Source organism: Halichoerus grypus, chromosome 7, assembly GCF_964656455.1.
Source record: "Halichoerus grypus chromosome 7, mHalGry1.hap1.1, whole genome shotgun sequence".
Classification (NCBI taxonomy): Eukaryota; Metazoa; Chordata; class Mammalia; order Carnivora; family Phocidae; genus Halichoerus; species Halichoerus grypus.
In genome coordinates this window covers 150,490,250-150,507,983 of record NC_135718.1, presented here as the reverse complement: position 1 = coordinate 150,507,983, position 17,734 = coordinate 150,490,250, and the positions used below count along the sequence as shown (strand labels likewise).

The window sequence follows — 17,734 nt, the reverse complement described above, 5'->3', positions numbered from 1 at the left end:
CTCCAATCTCACAAAATCTTCATTTACAGCCCAGAATGTCTATTTATTTACTTATATAGTATGAATTGTATGCTGGTCCTAGATAGTGCGTCCATTTCAGGTAGTAAAGTTTATTACAGGTAGGAAGTGTGCAGATTATAATTAGGTTTTGGGATCTGATGCATCTTTCCACAATAGAGAGATGCTTCACAAGAGGATCAGCTGTATTTAAAAATTTTCCCTGGCTTGTCCTGGAAACATGGACATATATCTGTGTTCTCTAATATTTTTCAGGGCCCCCCTGGGCTCCTGTAGACTCTGTTTTTACTGAAGTGGTCATCAGCAGGACTGGTGGCTCAAGTGGAGGGACCCTGTATTTAGGGAGCTGCTGCTGAGACACTGGCAGAAATTATCTCACATCACGTCTTTGCCATTCAAAATCAGATTTGTTTTGTTGATAATCAAGTAGCGATAGGAACTCCTATCCAAGACCTGATGTTATCATTCCTGTATTATCATTCCTTTGGTTGGTAAAGGGATGATGGAATCCAGGTATAAGGATGATTGCTGTTGCCTGGGAGTGTGTGTCTACTTTCTGGTTTTTAACCCACTTGGACTGAAATAATACGATACATTTCAGGATTAGGCTCTTCTAGCTGTAAATTCATAGTTACTTTATTTCTGCTTAGTTAGAATCTTATAATTGTTAGATTGATACTTTATGCTTAGTTTGGTGGTATTGATGAGCAGATTTAATCCTAAAAATCATTGAGATAAAAAGAGTAGTTTATTAGGCTTTAGATTCCCCCCACCCTTTTTTTTTAAGATTTTATTTATTTGAGGGAGAGAGAATGGAGCAGGGGAAGGGGGAGAGGGAGAGGGAGAAGCAGACTCCCCACGGAGCAGGGAGCCCGACATGGGGCTCAATCCCGGGACTCCGGGATTGTGACCTCAGCCGAAGGCAGATGCTTAACGGACTGAGCCACCCAGGTGCCCCTAGATTCCTTTTTTATGTCCGTTTATTTATTACCACTGAATGAGAAAGGGGATATTGACTCTTTCATAGACTGTAATGACAAAAAAGTATTAGTTTGCCAAACATAGCTGAAGTTGATATTTTTTTTTTCACAAGTGTACTTAATAATCATTTATTTTTTCTATCTTAATCCCCTTGAATGACCTTGTATTCATCAGTGTTTATTCAGTTTTTCCCTAACCTTGTCCCCTAATCCTGTGATGGAACGTAGTGGCTGTTGTTTACATATGGTAGTAGTTCTCATGTTTCCCTCGAATGCTGAAGGTCCATTCAGAACTGGAAGGGAACCGGTTTTTGCTAGATGGCTGACATAGGCAACTTAGTCAACTCTCTGAACCTCGGCTTATTCCTTATAAAGTGAGCATATTAATAATGCCTATACCAGAATTGATGGAATTTCAAGAAAGTATATGTTGGATGTTGACTTATGAAAACAGGGATGAGAAACACAATAAACTGAATGGCAGCAGTCTCTTAGAAGATTATGTGCGCTGGACCAAATGGTGAGAAGAATTGGATCATTTGGCCTGAAATGAAGTCAATCCCAGCACCTGTGATCTTTGCATTCTTGTGGCTCTCCTCCAATCTCTTTTTCACATAACAGCAGGAAAAACAAAAACCTTATGAAAATAAATTGAATCATGTCACACTTAGAATCATCCTATTACTGTGTTTGCCTTTGCACTTAGATTACAATTCAAATCTCCATTGTGGCAGAAAGTGTGCTGCCTCTGATCTGGCCTGTTGAGCTCACCTCTGCTTTGCCTCCCCTTGCTTCCTGTGCTCTGCCACCCTGGTCTTTGAATTCCTTTGAACGAGCAAAACTCTTTCTCACGCCAGAGCCATTGCATGTTTTAGTCCCTTAATCTGAAATATCTACCCCTACCCTTTGCTGTGCCGTGCATGGTTACTTCCTTTTTATCCTTTAGATCAGAACAGAATTGTCAGCTTAAACAGTACTTTGCTTACCACCATCTCTGAAGAAGGAGTTTCTGGTTCTAGTTCTTTTGTTAATTTTCTGTGTCACAGCACTGTTCTTTCATTGTACATTCATCAGTTCTTATTGTACTGGTTGTTTATTTCAGAGCTTTTATTATATATTTATAATTATTTTGTTTGTTTATAAATCTGTCTCTTCTATGAGACTGCAAACTCTTCAGAGAGTGGGGACTGCATCTATCTTCTTTACTGTTCGTATCCTCTAGTGAGCACTCAGTAGGTACTTGGATCTCTGTTTACTAAATGAATATGCCCATCTAATTCATTTTGCTCATGGTGGTCATTTCAGAACTGTTCATTCTTCCTGCCTTCTAATTAGTTTCCTGCTATGCATTAAAAATTAGATAGTGATAGTAATAGCCTCTACCCTCGAGGGCAGAGGAGTCTAAGGAGTAAGACAAATAAATATTTATAATGCACTATGATAACTTTTTAAAAAGATTTATTTATTTATTTTAGAGAGGGAGAGAGAAAGAGTGTGTGTGCAGTGGGGAAGGGCAGAGGGAGAGGGATAGAGAATCCTAAACAGACTTTGCACTGAGCGTGGGGCTCAGCGTGGGGCTCGATCCCACGACCCTGAGATCACAAGCTGAGCCGAAATCAAGAGTTGGATGCCCAGCTGCACCACGCAAGCAGCCCTGTGATGACTTTTCACTAGAGGTGAGGGGTCCCTGAGGAGAGACCATCTCTGAAGGAGTTGGAGAGCTTGAAAGAAGGCTGAGTAGGAGAATTCATCAAGAGGAGGCAGAGGATGCATTCAACGGAGAAGCTGCCTTGTGCAAAGGCCTAGGGCTGGGAAGCGTCCAGAGTCGCTGGATAGTGATGACTGGGTCTGATTGTTTGAGAGTAGTATTTATGGGGACAATGGCAGAAGGTAAGGCTGAAAAGTGTGCCAAACAGTAAAGGACTTTGACTGCCCCACAGAGAAGTTGGAACTTGATCCTGTAGACCGTTGGACGTCATAAAAGGCTCCTGTTCCCAGGGTGCCTGGGTGGCTAAGTTGGTAGAGCACACGACTCTTGATCTTGGGGTCATGGTCATGGGTTCAAGCCCCACATTGGGCATAGAGATTACATTAAAAAAAAAAAAAAAGTTCCTGTTCTTATTTGTTCCAGTAATAGGATAGGCTGCCAGGACAAATCCGTGACAAGGTATTTATCCAGACTGTAGAGATTTTGCAGCCAATATATAAATTCTGAAAAACATGTTGAACCAAAAAGTTTGATGACACTAGTTTGACTTTAAAGTAGAATTTAATCAAAAAGAACTTTATAGAGGTGCCTGGGTGGCTCAGTTGGTTCAGCATCCGACTCTTGATTTTGTCTTAAGTCACCATGTCAGGGTTGTGAGATTGAGCCCTGCATCAGGCTCTGTGCTGGGTGTGGAGCCTGCTTAAGATTTTCTCTCTACCTCTGTCCCCCCCTCTAAAAAAAGAAAAAGAACTTTATGAACAGTCCTTTAAAACATGGAAAGAGATGGCCAGTAACACTTTTCCATTGCTTAGGGGCTGCAGGGATTAAAATACTCATGATTTTCCACTGTGACTAATGGTATAACAGTCTAAATGAAACCAGGTAATTACCTTCAGAAAGGCAGGGGACTAAGCTGCAGTGTGAGTGAGGCTGAGGCGGGGGGAGGAGGGGCAATGACCAAGATGCCCCGACATACAACAGTAAAAACAAGGAGTTTAGAAAAAGCACAGATGGATGCTAAATAGCAGGTATTTTAGAGGAATGCAGCTATAAATGAAGTGTACAGTGCCCTCGGGTATAAGAATGGTCCTGAATGTTTTGGATAGTCATTAAAAACAGGTCAGATTAGAGAATCAGCCCTTCAGTGAGAGATGGCCTGAATGCATAGGCAAACCTTCTGCTCAGGCAGTCAGCTTCTTTTCTAGAAAAGCCACAGGCCTTATAGATTTATAAAGGAACTAATGGAACTCTAGAGTAACTGCTTTTCTCTTCTGGGCTTGTCATGAGATGAGACATTAGTCACTGATTCTTAAATGTGTTAGAAATCCTGGTCACTGAGGCAGTGGAGAAAAAGTAACAAAGCAGACTTTGGAGTAAGGCAGATCTGAGTTCAGTTCCCACTCTGTCACTAATCAGCCACTGTATCCTCACTTCCTTTTGTGCTTATGATAATGCCTAGTTAGGATTGTGAGAATTAAATTAAATACTAGATCTGAAGTACCAGCTATAAATCACAGTTTTTATGACCCCTTCCTCAGGTTCAGTAATTTGCTAGAATAGCTCACCAGAGCTCATGAAAACACTTTACTTACATTTACTGATTTTTTAAATGAAGGATGCAACTCAGAACAGCCAAATGGAAGAGAAATGTAGGGCAAGGTATAGGGGAGGAGAGGGGGAGTATGCATGGAGCATACTCTGGTGTTAAATAATACCAGAATGCAGCTGTGTAAATATGAAGATCTAATTGGTTTTATTCATTGATTCATGAATTGGCAGCATCCCATCTAGTGAGGAGAGAGATGCTCTGCTGAGCTAAACAAAAGAAGTTTTTAAAGGTAGAGAGAAGGCTTAACAACAATAACAACAACAACAACAAATAGGGGCACCTGGCTGGCTCAGTCATGTGGCTCTTGATCTTGAGGTTGTGAGTTGGAGGCCCACGTTGGGTGTAGCGATTAGTTAAAATCTTTAAAGAAAGAAGGAAGGAAGGAAAGAAGGAAAGAAAGGAATTTATTAGCAAGGAATGCATTGTTTAGGCAGGGTTGTCCTCCTAAGGGGAGTGGAAGATATCTATCAGTAAATGTCCTAGCATTGAACAGGAAGTTCCATGTTGACTGGTTAAAGGTTACACTCCTGGGGAGTTGAAACTGCAGTTAGGTTAGGCATTAAGTTAGGTTTGCTGATTTGGCCTAAGTGTCACCATGTTAGGCCTGTGATTTCTTTTAACACCACCCTGTCAGCACCTTGATGTGTTCCACAACTTGAAAGCTCTCCAAACCCTGTAGTTCAGGGGTTTTTATGGAGGTTTCATCACCTAGGCAAGATTGCTTAAGTCATTGACCATTAGCTCAATCACCAGCCACTCCTTTGCAGATATCTGGGGGGTGGGGCTGGGGAGGAGGGGATGGGGATGAAAGTTTCAACCCTCAATCATGCCTTGGTCTTTCTGGCGACAGGCCCCCATCCTGAAGCCATGCAGAGGCCCCCATCCACCAGTCATCCCAATAGCATACTAAAGGCATTCTTCATCACTCTAGAGGTTCCAAAGGTTTCAGGATCTGTGTGCCAGGAACTGGGGGAAAAGACCAAATATATATTTCTTATCGTATCACATCTTTGAACAAGGAATAGCAATCAGTTTATCCCATCAGAAGTGACTGGCCAAAGCTTTCCTCATTACAAGTGAAAAATATATGAGAGGAAACCAAATATGCGATTTCCTAAATTCTCCTCTGATGTCTAGGATACTGGGAAGCACGCAATAGCCTCTCCTACAACCTCAGCGCCTGAGGAGGGACCCCTCTAACAGCTAAACAACGTAAACTGGGAAAACAAAGTCAACGACCCTGTCCCGTCTAATTGCCAAGACAAATTAAACGGTGCTTTCACTTGGCTGCCAGGACGAGCTCCAGCCTCCTCCATGGCAGTGAAGTGCAGTATACACAGCACTGGGCGGGTTGTCGGGAAGCCCTGCGGCCACTTCCAGGAGCCGCCATCAGCTCTCTCAGACACTTCTTCCCAGCAAGCCCCTGCAGATGTCACTGCAAGTGAAAATGAAAACGTGAAAGAGCCTTGGTGGAGCTGTCCAAGTGATGATTAAAACTTGGGGTGACGGCACCTGATTGCTCTTTTAGCTGAAGTGTCCTCACAGTAATCCCACCGTGTTAAGTCATGCCTGTGGCTTCCCTGCAGCCTCTGGGGGTGGGGGGGGAGTGGGGGGTGGGGGCGGGAGGGTTCCTGCTCTGAGAAGAAGTAGAACGGTTCTGAGACGCACTTTCTCTTCTGGCGACCGTCAGCCTTGCCAGGCCGTGTCATCTTGGTAATGCGAGGACGGAGCTGTCGTACTCGTGGAGCAGGAGAGGCTGAGAGCGAGATTTTCAACTACGAATGATCAGACATTTACTGAATGGTATAGAAGTAAATATTCCAAGCATTAATGTAAATCGTAATCACTACCAGGCCTGTATCAGGAACTTCATATCTAGGACTTAATTCTCACAGTCCGAACAAGGCATTATTAATATAAGCAGAAGAGGAAGTGAGGAAATAGTAGCTGGTTAGTGACAGAGGGGGAACTGAACTCACGTTGCCTTTCACCAGAGGTGGTGTTCTCACCACTTTCTCTACACCACCTCAGTGACCAGGATTCCTAATGTATACATAACACATCACAGTTGAGAATCAGTGACTAATGGCCCATCTCATGAAAAGTCCAGAAGAAAAACAGCCACTTCGGAGTTCCACTAGTTACCTTATAAGTCTGTATGGAAGGCCTTCAGCTTTTCCAGAAAAGACGCTGACAGCCTGAGCAACAGGTTTGCCTGTGCGTCCCCACAGGCTCTCACTGACGGGCCGATTCTTCAGCCTGGCCTGTATGAAAGTCAGTGTGGAGCAGGGAATGATGCTGATGTTCAGTCTGATACTCAGGGTTGGATATGTTCTCTATCCAACAGTGTATACATCTCATTAGTAAATAATTGTGGTTATTTAAGAGTGAAATTTAAAAAATTTTTCTCTCTATTATGGGGATGATTTTTTCTTTCAAATGGCTACTAAATTGTTAGGACATAAATACTTGAGTTGCTTGAATCAAATTACTTAAGAAACAACCATTAGGTATTTCTTTTGGCTTAGGGGCACCCTGAAAAAAAATTACTGAAAACACTGAGGTACCATGAACTGAGCTAGTTTGAGAAGATTTAGGAAGAAGATATGACCCAAGAAGATTCAAGGATCTTTGACAGTCTGGACAGATAGGAGGTTAGGGGGCCCCTCCACTGTTCTTTGAATTTCAGTGCAAACCTGCAGCTCCGAAACTTCCAACAGCCACACATGTGCCTTAGATATCTGGACAGACTCAGCCCCCATCTATGCACCCAACGTGACAGCAGTCGGACCTCTGAGTCCCAGGGAGGGCCACTCATAGCAACACTAACCTCTTAGAAGACCAGACTGATAGGACTGCCTCATCTTAGAATAACACCACCTGCTCTCAGATAACCTTCCAGAGTCAAAACTAATGGAAATCCCGGGATGTGAACAGCAGTGTCTTCAGCTATTGCTTCTATGAATGTTATGGAATTTTGTCAGTTAAATCAATTCAAAAGCAAACGAATGTCTCAAAATAAATCAGATGTTCTTGACACCATTCTGCTACACCAGTTTTTTCAAGATCGGTATTTTTTTAAACGATGGAAACACCAGCAAGTCTAAAAGAACAATTATGAGTCAGGAGTTTATAGGTGCTTAAGAAAAAAGTGTGGTGTTAGTGGAAAGAATCTGAGTTTTGTGTTCGAATCCCAGCCCATTCACTTAATGCTCAGTAAACTTGGATACGCTTAATGTTTCTGAACCTCATTTCTTCAGCTGTTAGTGAAATGAAGGTGCTACTAATTTTTCAGATTGTTAGGAAGATTAAATAATTATGTAAGTTTTAAGTAAGTGGTGACTGTAGCAATAAACATATTTGAAATAGGTAGTATTTTTCTGATCGGTTTGGTACTTAAAAACATAAAATGACACAGTGTCTCTGGATGTACACAAAATGGTTTATCTCTGAGCGGTGTGGGATTATGGAGAACTTTTCTAAACCATACATTTCTATAATGTTGTAGTTCTTTGCAGTGTTTTTATAATCTGAAAAAGTAAGTGATGTCTCTGGGAGGTCAAGGAGATCTGGGGATCATTACACAAATTCCAATCCAGATGTAATTAGAAGAGAGACCGTATTGGCTGCCTTGTTCTTTCAAAAAAGGCCCTTTTCTGAACTTTTTACTCAACACTTCTGACACCAAATGCATGTTTTTCCCATCAACAACAAATTTTCCAATTCTCCAGGCACCAACTGGGTGTCTCCAATTCGGTGCAGCGCTGATACTCACTACTCAGAGTTAGTGCAGACCCCACAGGTTAAAGGCACAGCCCCACAAGATGGCCCCCCACTTCAGTCTCCAGTCACAGGTCCCACGTTACCAGCTGTACTTCTTGACCCAGTAGCGTTGAGAACCTGTTTTGTGTTGCTCTCTGTGTGAACTGTGGTGCTTCCAGAAATGAGGAGCCATGGCCCTTGCCTTCGAGGACTTCACCTCCGCAGTTGCCCTATCCACACTTCAGACTTCACTCATCGCTTACATGCAGGTGGCCCTCAAATCTGTGTCTTTAAGCCAGAGCCCAGTTAGCTTTAGGCCTTTAGCCAGCTGCTTATTGCGTATCCTCCCGTGCTGTTCCGTAGCTACTTCCAACTTAGCGGTACTCTCGATTGATCAACATGCATCCTCAGACAAATCAAAACTGAAACTAAAAACAGCCTGCATTTCCTTCATTCCCTGTGTGGGTGAAGGGCATTATCTAGTCAGTAGCCCTTGCATACCACCATCCTTGACTTACCTCATTTACCCCAAATCCCCAAATTTTACCAAATTTTCCATTCTTTATTCTCCCTGTTACTGTCTTCAGTCAAGCCCTCACCTTCGTCCACTGGAGACTTGGAATTACCACAGCATCCTTTTCAGACTTTCTGCCTCCACTGACTCCTCTCATCTATCCCCCTGTTGATCCCAAGTTGACGTTTGCAAAGGGTGTATCTGACCATATCACTGTCCAGTTTAAAACTCTTAATGATTTATCAGTCCCATTAGGAATGGCAGTATTTGACCCAAGTAACCTTCCCCTCCTTCTGAGGCCAGGGCAGGTCATTGTTTCTGTATATGATACAGCCTAAGAATCCTTCCCACTATAACACCTTTTTTTTTTCTTTTAATTTCAGGTATACAGTATATTGATTTGACAACTGTATACATTACTCAGGGCTCAGGATAAGTGAAGTCGCCACCTGTCACCATATAGTGTCTTTACAATATTACCAACTATATTCCCTATGCTGTACTTTTCATCTCTGTGATTTATTTCATAACTGGAAGTTTGTACCTCTTAATCCCCTTCATGTATTTTACCTGTTCCCCCACCCCCCTCCCCTCTGGCAACCATGAGTTTGTTCTCTGTATTTAAGAGTCCATTTGTTTGTTTTGTTTTTTAGATTCCACATATAAGTGAAATCATATGGTATTTGTCTTTTTAAGGTTTTATTTTTGAGAGAGAACACGAGCACATGTGGGGGGCAGGGTAGAGGGAGAAGCAGATTCCCTGCTGAGCAGGGAGCCCAAGGTGGGACTTGATCCCAGGACCCTGGGATCATGACCTGAGCCGAAGGCAGACACTTAACTGACTGAACCACCCAGGCACCTGGCATTCGTCTTTTTCTAGCTAACTTATTTCTCTCTCGGCCCATCCGTGTTGTTGCAGATGGCCAGATCTCATTCTTTTTTATGCCTGAGTGATCTTCTACTGTGTACATATACCACATCTTTGTCCATTCATCTACTGATGGACGCTTGGGCTGCTTCCATATCTTTCATTGTAAATAATGTTGCCATAAACATAGGGGATTAGTGTTTTTGTTATTGTTGTTACTTATTTTTAGTAATCTCTACACCCAACATGGGGCTTGAACTCACGACCCTGAGATAAAGAGTCATGCTCCTCCGACTGAGCCAGCCAGGCGCCCTGAATTAGTGTTTTTGTTTTCTTTGGGTAAATATCCAGTAGTGGAATTACTGGATCATATGGTATTTCTGTTTTTAATTTTTTGAGGAACCTCCATATTGTTTCCCACAGTGTTTCCACCAATTTACATTCCCATCACCGGTGTGCAAGGGTTCCCTTTTCTCCATGTCCTTGCCAACACTTGGTATTTCTTCTCTTTTGGATACTAGCCATTCTGACTGGTGTGAGGTGATATCTCATAGTGGTTTTGATTTGCATTTCCCTGATGATTAATGATACTGTGCATCTTTTCATGTGTGTGTTGGCCATCTATATGTCTTACAAAAACACTTTAGATAGCCATTATTAATTGATATGGGTTGGCACTGAGATGAACTGTGTTTGATTGGCACCGGGATGAAATCTGTCATCCTTGACTGGCAGGATCGAGTTTAAAATCTGTAGTTTAGCGTATCAGGCCCTCTTTGATGTATCTTGCCACTCACCACTTCTCTGCCCCCTCAGCTCTTTTCTCAAAACTTAGCTTAAATACACCTCTGAGAAAAAGCTTTTCAGGATACTCTCCCCCCTCCTACCAGATGGATTTTGATTGTTCTGTGTGCTCCCGAGCACCCCATGCACACATATGCCTTTGTACAGTGCTAGTGCCCTCCAGCACCTTACCTGGGACTATAGATTGATTTACTTAAGTGTCTCCCCTACTAAACACCATAAGCTTCTTTTTTGTTTTAAATATTTATTTACTTCAGAGAGAGAAAGAGTGCACAACAGGGGGGAGGGTCAGAGGGAAAAGCAAGCTCCCGGCTGAGTGGGGAGCCTGATGTGGAGCTCAGTCCCGGGACTCCAGGATCATGACCCAAGCTGAAGGCAGACACTTAACCCGCTGAGCCACCCAGGCGTCTCTAATTCTGTCAACGTTTTGAGAAACTGCCAAATTGTTTTCCAGAGTGGCTGTACCATTTCACATGCCCACCAGCAATGTGTGAGATCCTAATTTCTCTACATCCTTGCCAACACTTGTTGTTATCTGTTTTTTTATATTTATGTTATTAAATATAAATCAGACATATTTGAGGGGCATCTGGGTAGCTCGGTTGGTTATGTGTCTGGCTTCATTTAGCTCAGGTCATGATCTCAGGAGTCCTGCACTGGGCTCCATGCTAGGCTTAAGATTCTCTCTTTCCTTCTCCCTCTGCCCCTCACTTGCTCTCACAGTCTCTCTCTGTCTAGGAAAAAAAATTAAACACACTGATATTTATATAAATGTGTATATTTTATATAAATGCACATAATTTTATATTTACATATTATAACATCCTAGTAGGTGTGAAGTAGCTTCTCATCATGGTTTTTTTTTTTTAAAGATTTTATTTATTAGAGAGATCGGGACAGCACAGAAGGAAAGTGAGAGGGAGAAGCAACTCCCCGCTGAGCAGAGAGCCTGTTGCAGGACTTGATCCCAGGACCCTGGGAAAATGACCTGAGCCGAAGGCAGATGCTCAACTGACTGAGCCACCCGGGCTCTCTCTCATTGAGGTTTTGATTTGCATTTCCCTAACGGCTAATGGTGTTGAGCATCTTTTCGCATACTTATTGGCCATTTAATTATCTATGTTTGGAGAGATACCTATTTAGATCCTTTGTCCATTTTTAAATTGGGTTGTCTTTTTATTATTGAGGTGTAAGAGTCTTTAGTATATTCTGGATACGTGTCCCTTACAGACATATGATCTGCAAATATTTTCTCTCACTCTGTGTTGTCTTTTTACTTTTTTTTTTCCAATTTGAGTATAGCGGCCTACTGTGTTACGTTGGTTTCAGGTGTCCAGCGTGCTGGGTCAGCTGCTCAGTACACCTGGCTGTGCTCAGCACCGTTGCAACCAGCATCTGTCCGCATGCGCCCTCGCGCACGACCATGGACTGTGTTCCCTGTGCCAGGCCTTCTGTTCATCTTGTTACTTTCTTTTTTTTTTTTTTTTTTATTTTATTTTATTTTATTTTTTTTTAAAGATTTTATTTATTTATTTGAGAGAGAGAATGAGATAGAGTATGAGAGGGGGGAGGGTCAGAGGGAGAAGCAGACCCCCTGCTGAGCAGGGAGCCCGATGCGGGACTCGATCCCGGGACTCCAGGATCATGACCTGAGCCGAAGGCAGTCGATTAACCGACTGAGCCACCCAGGCGCCCATCTTGTTACTTTCTTAATGACATTGTTTGCAGCACAAAAATTTTTAATTTTGATAAAATCCAATTTATTCTTTTGTTACGATGGTTTTGGCACCGTATCTAAGAAACAGCGCCTAATATAGGGTCGTGAAGATTGACTCCTGTGGTTTCTTCTCAGAGTTTTAATGTTTTAGCTCTTACGTTCAGGTCTCCGATCCATTTTGCGTTACATTTTGTGTGTGTGTGGTAGAGATTTGAATGATTCTTTACCTTGGACTGAATTACTGTTTTTACTTTTTCTTACGGAGATGATAATGTAGATACAGTCAGAAGGTGACTTCTAAAGTGGCAGGTGAAGTTTTTGTCGAGAGGAATGTTCGAAGGAGGAATAATCTGCTAACCTGTATGGCAAATTTAAGAGATTAGGGTCAGGTCCCAAGTGGCCTACCTCCCACTACAGACATGAACACTAGTTTAAATCTTCCCCATTTCACAGTGGGTCAGAATTGTATGAGGTGCCAGGGTCTGTCAGAGAACCCAGTTTTATGTGTTTCAGTAGTGGTAGCAGGTGGACAGCTATAATGGGCTTACTTGGTTTTCTCCTCAGGGGTCTCTCTCTTTGGCTTGTCAGCCCTGTTGATCCCTGGGAACTTTGAGTCTCATTTGGAACTTGTGAAGTCCCTGTGTCTGGGGCCATCACTGATCTACACGGCCAAGTTTGCACTTGTCTTCCCTCTCATGTATCACACCTGGAATGGGATCCGACACTTGGTAAGTTAATTGTTGGTTTATACATTTTCTGGGTGAAGGGAGCGTAGGGAAGTGTGGGATTCTCTCCTTCATTGCCGGGGTTTAGTGCTACCCCTAAAGTTAGTTGTCTGGACCTTTGCTCAGTGGCTCCTGGGGAGAGCTAAACCAGATCCGTGTGCACTCCTGGCAGCCCTGCTGGGGATCCCACTGAGCTCTGGGTGTCGGCCTGGCAGATACTTGCGGTGTCTCGGTGTGAACTGTTCTATTTTTAAGGGGCGTGTTGCTAAAAGAGACCCCTGAAGCCAGGTCATCCCTCTGATGTGTCAGGCCCTATTCTAGACCTTGGGGTTTCAATTCTGAGCTAGATGGTTGCTGCTTTCAGTCTAACATTCCTATCAACCCAGGGTGACAAGTTCAGTTGGAGTTGAATATGTTAACTTTAGTTATCTTGACATTGGATTGCGTTAACTGTTTTTTGGTTTTTGTTGAGCTCTTGGAGAAAATGAGACCAACTTTAACAGTAACTGGATACCTAGGATCCCAGATTTTAATATTGGGGTTAGGAATCTTTTGATGGCCTGAAAACTGTCCATGCTTCCTCCTACATGACTTTTCTCCTTCTCTCTCTCTCTTTTTTTTAACTTTTGTTACTATTTTTTAGTTTGTTTATTTGAGAGAGACAGAGTGCATGCACCTGTACTCAGGGCACACTCACGAGCCAGGGAAGAGCAGAGGGAGAGGGACAGGCAGGCTCTACTGAGTGCAGAGCCCAACATGGGGCTCGATCCCAGGACCCTGAGATCTGACCTAAGCCGAAACCAAGAGTCGGACACTTAATTGATTGAGCCACCCAGGAGCCCCTCCTTCTCTCTCTCTCTTTCTTTTTTTTTTTAAGATTTTGTTTATTCATTAGAGAGAGCACATGCACAGGAGAGAGAATGAGAGAGAGCAGGAGCAGGGACGGGGGAGAGGGAGAAGCAGGCTCCCTGCTGAGCAGGGAGCCCGAGGTGGGGCTCGATCCCAGAACCCCGGGATCATGACCTGAGCTGAAGGCAGACGCTTAACCACTGAGCCACCCAGGCACCACCTCCTTCTCTTTATATAATGGAATTAAAGCTTAATCATGCCTGCCCCAGGTCAGAGATCAGTCCCTCCTCCAACATTTTAGGATTTCATGTTTTGTGGTCTCCCTACCCCTAGTATTGCTTTCTTTCCCAGGAAGACAATTATGATTCCATTCTTTCTTGTCTTCCAGTTCCTTCCTAACCTGAGCCATCTGTCAGATGGATATTCTTGCCTTAATCTGACCTTTATAATTTCCACATCAGAATCTAGAGGCACGCACTCTCTGAATTTCAATCTGGTCCAATAGACAGTTTAATGGAATCAGAAAAGTGAGAGACTAAATGACCTATTAAGTGTATCTATCAACTGTTCCCTGGGGCAGTGTTCAGTTTGATTCACAATGAATTCACTTCCCTCCGGGAGGGGATAGAGAAGGAGGGCATTTCCATTAATGACTTCTTATTCCATAGAACCAATCTCTCTAATGAAAATCAGCTGATCAGCTTCCTCTGTTCACATCCGGGCTCTAGCAGGGCTTACCATATATTTGCTTTTGTCTCAGTATGTGGGGAGGGAAGTGGAAGAGGTTTTGTAAAATCTCAGAACTCAGTCAAGGTTTTTCTGCCCTGGTTCCTGCCTGTAATGGTAAGCTCTTCGTTGAGAGAAGTGAGGAGCCTAAAGGCTTTTCTTACCCCTTAAATCTGCTTTTATTTTTTCTTGTGGAAAGTACTGGCTCTTGAGTGTGGGACAGGATTTGATCTGTTCTCCATGACAGACAGCCCTAGCTCTTGCCCTCTGAGCTTGATAGTTGCCTTTCCAGAAGATCTAATGGGGAGAGGGGAGTGGAATTGATAGAAAAGAGTGGGAAGTGACCAGGTCTCTGGCCTTCTAGAGAGTATCCCCCCGTCACCACCCGCCAGTAGGACTCCATTTTTTTTGGTAAAACACTGTACCTATATAAATAAAACAGCTCTGTGTGGGGACCTGCTCGATCCCTAATCTGATCTAAGTAGAGCCTCGATTCTCCACCCCCCCACGCCCCCCCGCCCCCTCCCCCTCTGGTTCTCTCTAACTTTTAAGTACTCCTAATTTAGTTTAACATTCAGAGTGTGGGCGTTTGTGTTAGATTGGGGCAGTCAAGTATGGAAAGTGTAGAACCTAAGAATTCTACCTTTGCCCTAGGGGATCTTTTAGTGACTTAGATTATAATACGGCAGTATCCCTGGGGCACAGGAGAGGCTAGATCAGTGTTTTTAAAACCCTGGGTTTTGATGTAGTGGGTAGAAAACCAATTTAGTGGGTTATTACCAACACACCCAGAAATTTAGGGGCTCCTGGCTGGCTCAGTTGGTGGAGAGTGTGACTTTTGATCTTGGGGTTGTGGGTTTAAGACCCACATTGGGTGTAGAGCTTACTTTAAAAACAAAAAACCAAAAAACCCCAGAAATTTAATAGCATATAATACATAGAATGCAGCACACATACTAATGGTAAATATTGCTTATTCTTTCATGAACTTGTGCTGTAAATATACTGGCAAACGAAATTGAGAAATAGTGTCTAGATCCCAGAGGGTTTTTTAGAATTCTAGTTCTCTGACTGGATGTTACTTCCCGAGGCAGGGGTGGGGGGAGGTGGTGGTGGTTCTGTGGTTGACCTTATCTAAGAAACCATGTATCTTATATCCCTGTTGGAGCTTCACGGTGTATGTTAATAAATTGTTTCAAAAGTCTTGCAGTTAAATGTTTACTAAATTTATTCGACCATGGAACTTTTCTCCCCCATGCAACACCTTTTAGCATTCTGAGGAACTGGTTTGTGGAGGAACACACTTTGGGAAACATTGATTTGGTTTTGTTCCATAAGGGAAAGTTTGATCTCTTTAGTCTGGAAGCTTTTGTACGTAGGGGCTATACTTCGTATATATGCCTTTTCTGTCACTGGGACAAGTGGGTGGTAGGTACCACGTTGTGGGTTTGAGAAAGGCGGGTCCAGGAGAAGTGCTTTTCCCTAGAACCACGCCAAGACCAGTTGCCCGTTCCATGAGGTGGAGCTCCTTTCTCAGAAAGGAGAGTACCCAGGGCCCTGATGGCTGAAATTCTTTCTTCTCTTTTTTTTCTTTTCTTTTTTCTGCAGATGTGGGACCTAGGGAAAGGCCTGAAGATTCCCCAGCTGGACCAGTCTGGAGTGGCTGTCTTGGTTCTTACTGTGTTGTCCTCTGTAGGGCTGGCAGCCATGTGAAGAGCTGAAGTTCCCAGCATTGTCTTCCCATAAATGAATCACTGACCTATCTTCCTGTTTGTCACTCTCTTCTCCAGCCAAGACAAAGTTCTCCCGATTTATTTAGACCCTTTTGTGCTTGCACATCCCCTCGGAGCTTAGCAACAGTAGAGTACCTCCTAGAACCCGAGCAGTGGAAGAGGGTCTGGTTTCCTCCCTTGTTTCTAAAGATGGAATGACTCAAAACTTCCCTTTTCCTGCCCCCAGCTTGCAGCCTTCTCTGGGCCTGGAAGCCCTCATTCTCTCTCCATATTGGGCCTTGATTTGTGCTGACGGTCAGCTTTTGGCTCCTTCTTCCCGAGACAGTGGAAACAGTGGAGGCTCTGTGGCCTCTGCCGTGGGGCTTTGGGTTCCATTGCCTGTGGGCTGCTAGCTTAAAGGACAGTTGTGTTCATTGGTCAGAGCCCAGGGTCTTCAGCACCCACACAGTATGACTGAAGGAAGAGGGATGGGGGTGGAGGGGAATTAGCCTGTCCCAGCTAGCTGGAGATAAAGAGGGTCAGTTGACTCTTAAAGCAGGTGCTTTGGGGAGAAGATATATAGCTTTTAATGCAAAAGGAAGATCCAGAAGATTACAATGAACCTATTAAGGGTTATTCCCCCCCCCCCTGCATTTCTGGAAAAACAAGCCTCTTTTCTAATCCAAATTCATGTGACATCTGTTTCTGAAACTGAATTAAAATACTCATTTTGTCTTTGACTCTCCTTGAAATCTAGAGAAACCAAGAGAATGGCGGTTGGGGAGGAGCCAATTTCCTCCCTCTCCCTCTGGTCTCAGGCATTTACATCCCCCAATCTGACCTTTCTTGGGAGGGAAACAGCTTGTCCTGCGGCCGACCGTTGAAACAGTGTTTAGGGAATCAAATGCAAGTAGCCAGAGATGGAATATTGTGCAGAGGCCTCGGAGAAGGAAGGAGCAAGAGAAAGGAGGTTAAGCATGTGGAAGCTTTGCATTATCACAGGCTCCAGAATCCCACTGAGAACTGCTCATAAACCTCAGGGTACAGTTCAGCAAATGATGATCCAGTAAGGGAGCCCGAGGACCAGTGGAGGTGGCAGCTAAGGGATGATGAGCTAAGTATATAGACTGGGAGAGAAAGGAGAGCAGAGATAAGAGAGGAGGGATCATTGAAGACCTGGCAAAAATTTGTAATTTAATGGGAAAGCTTGCTGCTTTTAAAATCCATATGGGCCGGCCTCTTGAATCTCTCACTCCCTTGGCAGGAGTGCTGTTTTGATAGTCTTTGGAAACTCAAGGGTAGCAGATCTATCTTGTCTGAGTTGTTGGCCAGCCAGTTAAAGCGGTGGGTTGGAGAGGAGGAGCAATGACTGTAATTGGTGGCAGTTGGACAGGAAGACCTCACTGAAGCTAAGACAGTGGGGACCTGCCGCCTCAACAGTCTTCCTCCCAGCTCCCAAGTGGTCTTCTGCTTTACGTGATGATCACATCTCCTTTCTTGCTGGGCTAGCCCTGGGAAGCCTTTGTAGCCTTCCTCCAGCTTAAACCCTATGTCCTCTGTACTTGTCCTTGGAGTGGGGGACAGGGGTTCATGAGGGAACACTTTGGCATTGGAGCTGGGAAGGGTTTGGCAAGGGCATTACACTGAACAGCCATCGGCAGGAAGCCTGCAGAATAGGAGAATGATAAGCAGATGTTGAAAGCTGGGAAGTGGATAAGGAACTTCTTACCCTTTTTTGGTGG

General features: G+C 43.8%; 1 protein-coding gene across 1 annotated transcript in view; it reads left to right on the top strand.

Annotated features, from left to right (window-relative positions):
- The window catches only part of SDHC (succinate dehydrogenase complex subunit C), a 34,693-nt gene extending 17,961 nt beyond the window's left edge, over positions 1–16,732 (top strand). Inside the window, exons 5-6 of the mRNA XM_036101468.2 lie at positions 12,545–12,708; positions 15,889–16,732. Coding sequence (XP_035957361.1) covers positions 12,545–12,708; positions 15,889–15,993 — 269 coding nt within the window. The 3' untranslated portion in view covers positions 15,994–16,732. The remainder of the gene's footprint in view (positions 1–12,544; positions 12,709–15,888) is intronic.
- Positions 16,733–17,734: the final 1,002 nt, after the last annotated feature.